The sequence below is a fragment of the Carcharhinus amblyrhynchos genome, chromosome 32, assembly GCF_965287045.1.
Source record: "Carcharhinus amblyrhynchos chromosome 32, sCarAmb.v2.hapA, whole genome shotgun sequence".
In the NCBI taxonomy this organism is placed as follows: Eukaryota; Metazoa; Chordata; class Chondrichthyes; order Carcharhiniformes; family Carcharhinidae; genus Carcharhinus; species Carcharhinus amblyrhynchos.
The window spans coordinates 7,679,362-7,692,894 of NC_137355.1; the positions used below are offsets into that span (position 1 = coordinate 7,679,362).

The window sequence follows — 13,533 nt, forward strand, 5'->3', positions numbered from 1 at the left end:
CATTAAGTCAGGCCACCACAAGTTTATGATGTCACAGGAATGTCTGACAAGTGACCAAGTCCTGATGGCACAGGCGGTTCGAGATAAACCAGATTGGATGGTGCATTCAGCTTGGTGTGCGGAGAACCTGCATTAAGGGTTAACTGAGGCAGTGACGAGCAAGAGGGTATTTGCCCAGCTGTACTGAACTCCTCTGCTCCCAAGTGCAGCTTGAAGGAAGCCTTTGGGAACAAGTGGGGTGGGGGAGGGGGGGGGTGGTGAGGGCAGCTGTAGCTTTTCAAAACAGAACTGGAGTCTGGGTCCTCATTGTGATCTTATCATTAACAACTAAACCCAAAAAGGAGGGAGAAAGAGAGACATTGGGAAAGGAAAAGAGAAGTAAAACAAAATTCCCCTGAGAGAAAGGTTTAACTCTGAATAATACTTTGGCTGCGTGCACACTACAGCCTCAACTAGGAATAAAAGACAAGAAGGCACGAAGAATAAACTCATCTCACAGGCACGGACATCGGTGACAAAAAACACAGCTCAGCTGACAACATCTCACTCTCCAACTCGTCTTGTGAATGACGCTGACGCGAGAACTGCCTCCGGGGTCGAGGGTCCGTGTGGCGTTCCAAATGGTAATCTTGGCCCGAGGTAACAGAAGTACAACTTGGTGCTCTCTGCTAACCCTCAGATGATGCTTGAGGTATTTTTTTTTTTGCTTTTTTTTTTCTATGTCATAAACAAGTTTCAGAAAAGTAAGTAAGTCTGGTCCACAGACGACACGTTTACAGAATTTCAATTTGGAGCCACGTGGTGCTGAAAGATTGTGGTTTCAGTCTCTGCAAAAATTATCGCCTTCATTTCTTATTGGTCATTCATTTCTCCTGTACCGTAGATTTTATTTCTAATGCTACATTATTGGAATAAATGAATTGTAACATATTTTCTCCAGGGAAAGTCTATATGCTCCATGAAGATGGCTACTGGTACAATGGCATTAAACCATTGTAAAATAAGTTCTATCCAAGTAATTAAGGCTAGGACTAATTCTAGGATCTGGTACAATCGTAAAAGGTGGATGTCTACAGATGTACTAGGAGTATATTAGTAGAGCTCATCTGCATGTGTGCAGAAGTGGTATATGATCTATGTGAGAGAGGAGAGGAGGAGAGGACGAGAGGACGAGAGGAGAGGGGAGGGGAGGGGGAGATTCTCTAGTTAATGATTGACTGACAGTAGCTTTTGCCTCTGAGCATGCTCAATAATTGCTGTGTAACAGAAGTAGTACTGGTCAGGAGTCTGGATGCTGAAGGCTCGTTGCGTTCGCATCCTTCGGACGGTTTGGTATATGTTGAGAGTACCCACATCTTCCAGCTGAGAAAGGCAGATATCCAGAGTACACAGGGTGCCTGGAGAGTGAAAATAAGTGCTTTAAGTACAGGGACTGAACAGAACACATCTGACAAGCCACAGTTAGCTAATTTAAACAGAAGTTTACATTTACACGTTGAACACAAATTCTACCTAATAAAGCTTATAAGAACAATGGCTACACAAGCTGCAGCAGTATACCTCTTTGAATCACAACCTTTAATTTATACGTCCATTTGGGTTAAAAAAATTGTCTTGGCACAGTTACTGTCCTTCCACAAAATTGTCCTTCCACAGTTACTGAATCCAGTATACGCAGAAGTAACAGAATATCTTGCCGAGGATAATATGTTATTTTTTCTTTATTCATTTCTGGGACATGGGCGTCACTGGCTGGCCAGCATTTGTTGCCCATCCCTAGTTGCCCTTGAACTGAGTGGCTTGCTGGCTGTTTCAGGGGGCAGTTGAGAGTCAACCACATTGCTGTGGCTCTGGAGTCACATTAGACCAGACCAGGTGAGGACAGCAGATTTCCTTCCCGTTAGTGTTAGTGAACCAGAAGGGTTTTTCCGACAATCGATAATGGTTTCATGGTCATCAGTAGATTCTTAGTTCTAGATATTTTTTTATTAAATTCAAATTCCACCAGATGCCATGGCGGGTTTGGAACCCAGGTCCTCAGAACATTAGCTGAGTTTCTGGATTAATAGTCTAGTGATAATACCACTAGGCCATTGCCTCCTCAAATGTTATTTAAATTGATTTCCAAAAGGCATTTGACAAAGTAGCACATAATAAATTTGTTAGCAAAATTCAAACCCACGGGGTTAAAAGGACAGTGGCAGCATGAATGCAGGGGACAGAAAGCAGAGCAACGATGAGAAATTGCTTTGCAAACAGGAGAGAAGTATACAACAGTGTTCTCCAGGGTTTGGTATTAGGAGTTCAGTTCTTCTTGATATATATTAATAACCTGAAATTGTGCATATAGAGCATAATTTCAGTTCCAGGCCTGTGGTGAATTACTGTGGCTGGTCTCACCCCAGAGGACATAAGACCATAAGACATAGGAGCAGAATTAGGCCACTTGACCCATCGAGTCTGCTCTGCCATTCAATCATAACTGATATTTTTCTCATCCCCATTCTCCTGCCTTTCCCCATAACCCCTGATCCCCTTTTTGATCAAGAACCTATCTGTGTCTTAAAAACACTCAATGACCTGGCCTCACAGCCTTCTGCGGCAAAGACTTCCACAGATTCACCACTCTCCGGCTGAAGAAATTCCTCCTCATCTGTTTTAAAGGATCGTCCCTTTAGCCTGAGGTTGTGACAGTTGGGCTCCACACCCCAGTTTGAAAAGAAGGGTGAGGAAATGAATGTGTACAGTGATGGAGATAAATTGTATACCGTGCAACTTCAAACTGATTACCAAAAGGACCAGATGCACATCGTGGAAAAACTTTGCTGTAATGAGTGGTTAAAGTTTATTTATCTATTAGTGTCACAAGGAGCTTACATTAACACTGCAATGAAGTTACTGTGAAAATCCCCTAGTTGCCACATTCCAGAGCCCATTTGGGTACACCGAGGGAGAATTTAGCCGGGCCAATGCACCTAACCAGGAGTATGTGCAGACACCGCAGAGACAACGACCCAAGTCGGGAACTGAACCCGGGTCTCTGGACTGTGAGGCAGCAGTGTTAACCAGTGCCACTGCGCTGGGAGAAACAGAGTCAACGTTCTGAGTCCGTATGTCACCTGCTTGTTTCTCTCTCCACAGATGCTGCTAGACCTGCTGAGTTTATACAGCATGTTCTGTCTTTATCTCAGATTTCCAGCGTACATTTGGTTTTGTTTTAGTGTACAAATTTAAAGTTTATTTATTTGTGTCACAAGAAGGCTTACATTAACACTGTAATGAAGTTACTGTGAAAATCCCCTAGTTGCCACACTCTGGCGCCTGCTCGGATATACTGAGGGAGAATTTAGCATAACCAATGCATCTAACCAATGCACATCTTTCAGATTGTGGGAGAAAACCAGAGCACCCGGAGGAAACCCAAGCAGACACGGGGAGAACATGCAAGCTCTGCGCAGACAGTGACCCAAGTGGGAATCGAACCTGGGTCCCTGGTGCTGTGAGGCAACAATGCTAACCACTGTGCTGCCCAAAGTTAGTGCGCAGTCTGAAAGGATGGTGCATGCAATTTGAATCAGTGCTTTCAGAAGAGATCATTCCTCAAAGGGAAAGAAATTACAACCATACAGGGAAACAACTAGAGAGAGTGGGATTAACAGGATTGACTGTTGAAAGAGATGATGCAGATTAAATGGGCTGAATAGCCTCATTTCGTGCTATGATTCTAGTGGAAGTTAGGGAAGTACATAAGGGAGAAGGGGTATGTTGTTTGGGTGTGAAGGCAGGAGGCGGTTTGGGCAGAACATAAATGCACAAAGCAGTGGGGCCAAGTGGCCTTTTTCTGTGCTGTAAATACTGCATAATTCTAAACAGTTACACTGAACGTATACAAGTTTCACCACAATGCCTGCTTCAATAAGTTGGTGGAAGTTCTGTCCTTTTTGCCAGTAATTGTTAATTTTAAAGGGTAACCATGTCTGGAGGATAGGGGCCTCAGGTCACTGCAGCTTTTAATTGAACAATTGAGACCAGCCTCATTGCTGGAAGACATAAAGCGGTTTACACACACTGCCTAAGTAGTAGGGTGAGTTGTACCCTCTGTTCCAATGCCAATTGCAGTTTGACCTTTTAAACTGTCACGCAGTCAAAATCAGTATTGCTTCTGAAACTTTGAGACTCTGAAAGCAAAGGTACAAAAGAGTAATATTAATCTGAGCCGATCACGGCAGTTGACAGTCTGCAGATCTACCACTAGGTAGCACCAAATAGCAAAGCAGCAGAAAGTTTCTGCTCCATTCAAGTTATAGTCTGCCAAAGCTGATTTGGAATAACAATATAACATGGCGAAAGTGTAGAAGCAGACAAGGTGTCAGATACAGACATATACTGTCAGAATCTTGGAGCTTGGATTGGAGCAAAACACAACCATAGGGGCTCAAATATAAACATCTATTGAGACTCTTAAAGTGACCTTGTTTCAACTAGGAGCAAACATGGATACACTTTCCTCCCCCTTTACATTAGGGGTTCCTGCAATCAAACACATTATAACATTTACAATATGAACAGTTACTAAACAGAACAGTCAACAGTTTCGATGCGTTGGAGACTTTGATTCTGGTGTGGTTGTGGGTGTCTGCCTTTGTGTTGACTACAACCTCTGATGTTTTTGGCTGAGTTTGGACATTGTCTGTAGTTGTGTCAGCTGGAGTCAACGTAGGATTTGGAGATTTTCTCGGTGTTGCAGTGTCCTCAGCTGAGGTACTCTGTCTGCCACAATTGTTTCTGGTGTTGTTAGGTTCTCAGGAACCCTTTGTTGCAAACTCTTGGTTGACTGTCTCTGGCAAACTAATTCTAGTTGTTAAAAAGTTGATCAGAGTGTCTTCTTCACATTACATTGTCCTGAGTGATGTAGGAGACTGCTCCTGTCTGTGCTAATGTGATAGCAGCTATCCACTTCTCACTGGTGGCATAGTTCCTTGCCAACACTTTGTGACAAAGGCTAAAGAACAGTGCAGCACAGGAACAGGCCCTTCGGCCCTCCAAGCCTGTGCTGATCATGATGCCTGCCTAAACTAAAACCATGTGCACTTACACAGTCCGTATCCTTTCATTCCCATCCTATTCATGTATTCGTCTAGTTGCCCCTTAAATGCCACTATCGTTCTCACTCCCACCGCCTCCCTGGGCGGCACGTTCCAGGCATTCACCACCCTCTGCGTAAAGACCCGCACATCTCCTCTAAACTTTTCCCCATGCACCTTAAACCTATGTCCCCCAGTTCTTGACTTTTTTTCTCCTAGAAAACAGCATCTGACCATCCACTCTGTCCATGTTACTTATAATCTTGTAAGCTTCTATCATGTTGCCCTCAACCTCCATCGTTCCAGTGAGAACAAACCGAGTTTATCCAGCCTCTCCTCATAGCTAATACCCTCCAGGTCAGGCAACATCCTGGTAAACCTCTTCTGCACCCTCTCCAAAAAATCCACATCATTCTAGTAGTGTGGTGACCAGAATTGTACCACACTTTGCTGTGGTAGAAGGATGTCCAAATGAGGCCTAACTAAGGTTCTGTACAGCTGCAGCATTTTTATACTTAAAAGCCTTGACTGATGAAGGCAAGCATGCCGTTTGCCTTCTTGACTACCTCATCCATCGGCGTTGCCACTTTCAATGATCGGTGGACACGTACGCCCAGATCTCTCTGCCTGTTAAATTCCTAAGGGTTCTACCACTTACTGTGACCTTTCTGAGAAACAGAGTGTTTGGGCCTGTTCTAATGTCGCAGGAGCCAACTCTGCTGTTTCCCCTCAACAATTTCTCTTGTCTATCGTGGCATCAGCAAACCAATGCTTGTGTAACTGATGTTTTGTTATGAGTAATGCAGGAAAACTTTGTAGAAAGTGTTGTTTTCCTGTCTCAGGAATTCGTTTAGTCATTTCGACAATGATCCTTGCTCACAAATGACGTCAATGAATGCTTCATTGTCTGAACAAACCTTTCAGCCAGCCAAATTGAGCCAGAATAATAAGGAGTGGATCAGATACGTTGGATTCCATCCTCCTTTAAGATAATTTGTGAATTCTTGCGAAATGGACTGCAATCTATTGTCGCTTACTAGTTGTTCAGGATAACCAAAAACCTCACCCAGTCTCCCTACTGTTCACTCTGCCTTCAGGCCATTTAGAGTCCGTGTCTAACCTTAATGAAAAACATTTGTCCTTCAAATGGTCCGGCATAATCGAGATGAACTCTTTGCTGTGGCTCTTTTGGTCATTCTAATGGCATCAATGGCTGCAAGTTTTGAGTTTTTGCACAAGCTGAACATACACCCACCTTCGCCATCGAGCCCTAGGCACCACAAAAATTACTCTGGCTATCTCCTTCATCCTTATTGTACCAAAGTGACCCTTGTGCAGTTGGTTCAGTACTTGCTTCCTTAACAACAGTGAATGATGACACTCATTCCCAGAAGGCGACAATCAGCTGATACGGTTAGTTCGAGTCTTCAAGGGACATATAGCTTCAACTTAAGATTTGTTCAAAGTACCATGTCCACAACTTCTGAGAGTACTGGATCATTTCTGATATATTTAACTTATCCTGTGTCTGTGCTGGGCGTGCGTGTTGGGGGTGTGTGTGTGTGTTGGGGGTGTGTGTGTGTGCGTGCGTGTTGGGGGTGTGGGTGGGTGTGTGCGTGTTGGGGGTGTGTGTGTGTGTGTGTGTGTTGGGGGTGTGTGTGTGTTGGGGGTGTGTGTGTGTTGGGGGTGTGTGTGTGTTGGGGGTGTGTGTGTGTTGGGGGTGTGTGTGTGTTGGGGGTGTGTGTGTGTTGGGGGTGTGTGTGTGTTGGGGGTGTGTGTGTGTTGGGGGTGTGTGTGTGTTGGGGGTGTGTGTGTGTTGGGGGTGTGTGTGTGTTGGGGGTGTGTGTGTGTTGGGGGTGTGTGTGTGTTGGGGGTGTGTGTGTGTTGGGGGTGTGTGTGTGTTGGGGGTGTGTGTGTGTTGGGGGTGTGTGTGTGTTGGGGGTGTGTGTGTGTTGGGGGTGTGTGTGTGTTGGGGGTGTGTGTGTGTTGGGGGTGTGTGTGTGTTGGGGGTGTGTGTGTGTTGGGGGTGTGTGTGTGTTGGGGGTGTGTGTGTGTTGGGGGTGTGTGTGTGTTGGGGGTGTGTGTGTGTTGGGGGTGTGTGTGTGTTGGGGGTGTGTGTGTGTTGGGGGTGTGTGTGTGTTGGGGGTGTGTGTGTGTTGGGGGTGTGTGTGTGTTGGGGGTGTGTGTGTGTTGGGGGTGTGTGTGTGTTGGGGGTGTGTGTGTGTTGGGGGTGTGTGTGTGTTGGGGGTGTGTGTGTGTTGGGGGTGTGTGTGTGTTGGGGGTGTGTGTGTGTGTGTTGGGGGTGTGTGTGTGTGTGTTGGGGGTGTGTGTGTGTGTGTTGGGGGTGTGTGTGTGTGTGTTGGGGGTGTGTGTGTGTGTGTTGGGGGTGTGTGTGTGTGTGTTGGGGGTGTGTGTGTGTGTGTTGGGGGGTGTGTGTGTGTGTTGGGGGGTGTGTGTGTGTGTTGGGGGGTGTGTGTGTGTTGGGGGTGTGTGTGTGTGTTGGGGGGTGTGTGTGTGTGTTGGGGGGTGTGTGTGTGTGTTGGGGGGTGTGTGTGTGTGTGTTGGGGGGTGTGTGTGTGTGTTGGGGGGTGTGTGTGTGTGTTGGGGGGTGTGTGTGTGTGTTGGGGGGTGTGTGTGTGTGTTGGGGGGTGTGTGTGTGTGTTGGGGGGTGTGTGTGTGTGTTGGGGGGTGTGTGTGTGTGTTGGGGGGTGTGTGTGTGTGTTGGGGGGTGTGTGTGTGTGTTGGGGGGTGTGTGTGTGTGTTGGGGGTGTGTGTGTGTGTGTTGGGGGTGTGTGTGTGTGTGTTGGGGGTGTGTGTGTGTGTGTTGGGGGTGTGTGTGTGTGTGTTGGGGGTGTGTGTGTGTGTGTGTTGGGGGTGTGTGTGTGTGTGTTGGGGGTGTGTGTGTGTGTGTTGGGGGTGTGTGTGTGTGTTGGGGGTGTGTGTGTGTGTGTTGGGGGTGTGTGTGTGTGTGTGTTGGGGGTGTGTGTGTGTGTTGGGGGTGTGTGTGTGTGTTGGGGGTGTGTGTGTGTGTTGGGGGTGTGTTTTGTGTGTGTGTGCGTTGGGGGTGTGTTTTGTGTGTGTGTGTGTTGGGGGTGTGTGTGTGTGTGTGTGTGTGTTGGGGTGTGTGTGTGTGTTGGGGGTGTGTGTGTGTGTGTTGGGGTGTGTGTGTGTGTGTGTGTTGGGGGTGTGTGTGTGTGTTGGGGGTGTGTGTGTGTTGGTGTTGGGGGTGTGTGTGTGTTGGGGGTGTGTGTGTGTGTGTGTGTGTGTGTTGGGGGGGTGTGTGTGTGTGTGTGTGTGTGTGTGTTGGGGGGGTGTGTGTGTGTGTGTGTTGGGGGTGTGTTTTGTGTGTGTGTGTGTGTGTTTTGGGGGTGTGTTTTGTGTGTGTGTGTTGGGGGGTGTGTGTGTGTTGGGGGGTGTGTGTGTGTTGGGGGGTGTGTGTGTGTTGGGGGGTGTGTGTGTGTTGGGGGGTGTGTGTGTGTTGGGGGGTGTGTGTGTGTTGGGGGGTGTGTGTGTGTTGGGGGGTGTGTGTGTGTTGGGGGGTGTGTGTGTGTTGGGGGGTGTGTGTGTGTTGGGGGGTGTGTGTGTGTGTGTGTGTGTGTTGGGGTGTGTGTGTGTGTGTGTGTGTTGGGGTGTGTGTGTGTGTGTGTTGGGGTGTGTGTGTGTGTGTGTGTTGGGGTGTGTGTGACAACAGCAATGGCCATCTCTGCATCCAGCTTTCTCCAGAGACAGAATATCAGTGTACAGTCCAAGGATCATTGTCAGTGGTTGATGGTCCATTAGTAAATTTCCTTCCACATAGGTATTGGTAAAAACATTCAGTTCCGAAAATGATGCCGACAACTTCCTTCTCTATCTGTGCTTTGTTCAAGGATCTTGAGGCTTCTCTTCACTTGGCTTCTAATTGAGATTACGTGGGAAACACTGCTCCTACTCCACAGGGTGATGCATCGCAAGCCAGTTGCAAGAGTAATTTTGGATCAAAGTGGACGAGTATTTCTGACTTTTATCATGCCTCCTTAGCTTGTATGAAGGCCTCCCTGCACTGATCCACTCATTTCTATTCCCTGTTTTGACACAATAAGTTGCATAAAGGTTTGAGAATAGTTGCTGGATTAGGGACAAAACTTCCGTAATAGTTTAATAAGCCCAAAAGTGACTGAGGTTGATTTACATTTTGAGGTGTAGGTGCCTCACTTATGGTTTTTACATTTGAAGGCAATTTGTGCAGTCCCTTTGCAGCTATGACGTGCTCCAGGTACTCAATAGACAATTTGAAGAATTCACATTTATCCTTCCGTACTTGTAGTCTGGGATCTTCCAGTCTCTTGAGTGTAACATCTAAACTTTGAAAATGCTCTTCTTTATTCTTTCCAGTAACTAGGGTATCGTCTAAGTAGCACTGGACTCCTTCTAGTCCGCTTAGAATTTGATCCATAGCACAGTGGAACAATGTAGGTGCGGATATAATGCGAAATGGAAGTCTTTTATATTTGAATAACACTTTGTGTCATGATTGTCAAATATTGTTGTGTATCAAAATCCACATTTATCTGGAGATAAACTTCACTGAATTGCTGGCCTCCAACCAACCCAGCAAATAAATCATCAATTAAAGGCAGAAGGTATTGCTCCACACACACTATTGGATTGATAGTGACTTTAATCTCACACGTATGAAAGATCCCGAGCTTTCATCAAGGGCCGGACCCAATCATTTACATGGATGGATTCAAGGACCTTCATCTTGACCAGTTCTCTGATGCTGCCTTGACCTCAATGGCACTGACCTAGCCTTTAAGCATCCTAATTGGCTTTTGCCCCTTAACCTTTAGCTTGGTGGAGACTTTTCTCATGTTTCCCAGTTCTCTGTTAAAAACAATGGTTTGTTTCTTTGGTAGAGCTGCTTCAGACTCCGACATGAGATTCACCTTGGCCCACTTCATAGAATCATAGAAACTCTACAGTGCAGAGGCGGCGGCCATTTGGCCCATCGAGTCTGCACCGACAACATCTCCACCTCGGCCCTATCCCCATAACCCCACATATTTACCCCGCTAATCCCTCTAATCTATGCATCCCAAGACACTAAGTGACAGTTTAGCATGGCCAACCTAACCCGCACACCTTTGGGCTGTGGGAGGAAACTGGAGCACCAGAGGAAACCCACACAGATAGAGGGAGAATGTGCAAACTCCACACAGACAGTTTAGCTTAATGCTCCCTAGCCAGTTCTCCCCAGTAGGGCTGGATAATTAGCTTGAATGACAGGCAGGGACAAGTCTGCAGTCTGTACATTTAGCTGCACCTTTACATCGATACGACACCTTTACGGAACCACTTCTCCAGTATAGGATTTTAGTCTTATCTTTGAGGGTTTTAAGGTGATATAGAACAAAGAACAAAGAAAATTACTGCACAGGCACAGGCCCTTTGGCCCTCCAAGCCTGCACCGACTATGTTGCCCGACTGAACTAAAACCCCCTACCCTTCTGGGTACCATATCTCTCCATTCCCATCCCATTTGTGTATTTGTCAAGACGCCCCTTAAAAATCACTCTCATATCTGCTTCCACTGGCAGTATGTTCCAGGCACCCACCACCCTCTGTGCAGAAAACTTGCCTTGTACATCTCCATTAAACCTTGCCCCTCACACCTTAAATTGATGCCCCCTAGTAATTGACTCTTCCACCTGGGAGAAAACTTCTGACTATCCACTCTGTCCATGCCTCTTAATCTTGCAGAGTTCTATCAGTTTGCCCCATAATCTCCATTGTTCCAGTGAGAACAAACTAAGTTTGTCCAACCTCTCCTCATAGCTAATGCCCTTCATACCAGACAACATTCTGGTAAATCTTTTCTGCGTCCTCTCCAAAGCCTCCACATCCTTCTGGTAGCATGGCTACCAAAATTGAACACTATATTCCAAGTGCGGTCTAACTAAGGTTCTATAAAGCTGCAACATGACTTGCCAATTTTCAAACTCAATGCCCCGGCCGATGTAGGTAAGCATGCTGTGTGCCTTCTTGACTACCTTTTCCACTTGCGTTGCCACTTTCAGCGACCTGTGTATCTGTACACCAAGATCTCTCTGCCTATCAATACTTTTAAGGGTTCTGCCATTTACTGTATATTTCCTATCTGTATTAAGCCTTCCAAAATGCATTACCTCACATTTGTCCGGATTAAACTCCATCTCTCTGCCCAAGTTTCCAACTGATCTATATTCTGCTGTCTCCTCTGATGGTCCTCAATATTATTTGCAAATTCATTAACCTTTGTGTCGTCCACAAACTTACTGAATCAAACCAGTTACATTTTCCTCAAATCATTTATATGTTATTACAAACAACAAAGATGCCAGCACTCAAGCCTGAAGAACTTGTCTCAGCCCTCCATTCAGAAATGCACTCTTCCACTGCTACCCTCTGTCTTCCATGACTGAGCCAGTTTTGTATCCACCTTGCCAGCTTACCTCTGATCCCATGTGACTTCACCTTCTGCACCAGTCTTGTCAAAGGACTTACCGAAGTCCATGTAGGCAACATCCACTGCCCTACCTCATCAATCGTCTCTGTCACTTCCTTGAAAAACTCGATCAAGTTAATGAGACATGGCCTCCCCTTCACAAAAGCATGTTGCCTCCATGTTTCATCCACTTATTTCCTAGTTTCAAAGAATCCTCTTCAATAATTTCCCTACCACTGACATAAGGCTCACCAGCCTGTAATTACCTGCATTATTTTTGCTACCCTTCTTAAACAAATGAACAACATTGGCTATTCTCCAATCCTCTGGGACCTCCCCTGTAGCCAGTGAGGATACAAAGATTTCTCAAGGCCCCAGCACTTTCTTCCCTTGCCTCTCTCAGTATTCTGGAGTGTATCCATCAGCCCTGGGGACTCGTCTACCTTAATGTTTTTCAAGAACTCCAATACAACCTCCTTTTTGATTTCAACATGACTCAAACTATCTACTCACCCTTTCCTAGACTCATCATCCAGCAAGTCCTTCTCTCTGGTGAATACTGATGCAAAGTACTCATTTAATACCTTACCCATTTCCTCTGGCTCTACACATAGATTCCCTCCCTTGTCCCTGAGTGGACCAACCCTGTCCTGGCAAACCTCTGACTCTTTATATATGTATAAAGTCTTGGGATTTTCCTTAATCCTGCTGGCCAATGCTGTTTCGTGACCCCTTTTAGTCCTCCCTACTCCTTGCTCAAGTTTCTTTCTACTTTCCTTATATTCCACACTTGCTTCGTGTGTTCCCAGCCTCCTAGCTTTGACAAATGCTTCCTTTTTCTCTTTGACTAGGCTCATAATATCTCTCGTTATCCAAGGTTACCGAAACTTGCCATACTTATCCTTCATCCTTACAGGAATGTGCCGGTTCTGAGTCCCTATCAACGTACACTTGAAAGCCTCCCACATGCCAGATGTTGATTTGCCCTCAAACTACATTCTTAATATTGCCTAATATTGTTGAAATTAGCCTTCCCCAATTTAGCAACTTACCTTCAGGGCTACACTTATCTTTATCCATCAGTACTTTAAAGCTGACTGAATTGAATTGTCGCAGTTTCTCTTGGTAAACAGTTCCTGGTAGCAACAAAACTGCTGCCCTGGTGTCCATTTCCATTTTCACCAGTTGTCCATTCAGTAGTGACCCAATAATGGTTTGTTGCACCTGCAATAGTCAGGATATTCAACTATAGTTCATCATCTGACTGTGACTCTGGTCCTTTAACACACCCTTGTTGTACACCTTGGATCCTTTTCCCTCTGTTCGGTTTTCTATTTGATACATGTGGTTCTGGTGTTTTTATAATTCTTGTTTGGTACTTGTTTTTCTTTCTCCAACATGCATGCTCAACATGCCCCTTTCCCACAATTCCTGCATTTTGCATCATGCCCCAGCAGTCAGTTGCTGCTTTTAACACATCGATGGTAATTTCGAATCTGTGTTTGTTTCGATTTCAGCTCATTCCCCGTGAACTTACTTGTTGGGCTTCCTTAGCTGCTAATTCCATAGTGATTGTGACTTCAAAAGCTTTCAGTGAACAATCTTTTCTGGATGGCTTTCCTCCTTAAACCACACACTAGTCTGTCTCTAACGGTGTCATTCAAGACATCTTCAAATTCACAGTATTCAGCTAATTTCAAAGTAGCTAGGAGTTGTGTGATTTACGCATTTTCTTCTTGGTTACATTTATGAAATCTGAATCTCTCACTGATGACCAAAGATTTAGGTGAGAAATGATCCTGCAGTATCTCCACACTCTTAGCATAGGTTTCTGAGCCTGGTTTTCTTGACAGCACCAGACTTCGCAGGAGGTTGAACATTCCTCCTCCCCCAAATGATGCCCAGGAACTTTGGGACAATTTTGTTCGCCTGGACAAAGTATTCGAATCTTTCAGTGTGTGAACTCCATCGCTCAGTGTTCTC

At 45.7% G+C, this 13,533-nt stretch overlaps 1 protein-coding gene across 1 annotated transcript in view; it reads right to left on the bottom strand.

The window, feature by feature from the left end:
• Positions 1 to 255: 255 nt before the first annotated feature.
• Positions 256 to 13,533, bottom strand: part of ptpn9a (protein tyrosine phosphatase non-receptor type 9a) — a 194,066-nt gene continuing 180,788 nt past the window's right edge. The window contains exon 13 of the mRNA XM_080216288.1: positions 256 to 1,397. Within this exon, the coding sequence (XP_080072414.1) occupies positions 1,207 to 1,397 (191 nt within the window). The 3' untranslated portion in view covers positions 256 to 1,206. The remainder of the gene's footprint in view (positions 1,398 to 13,533) is intronic.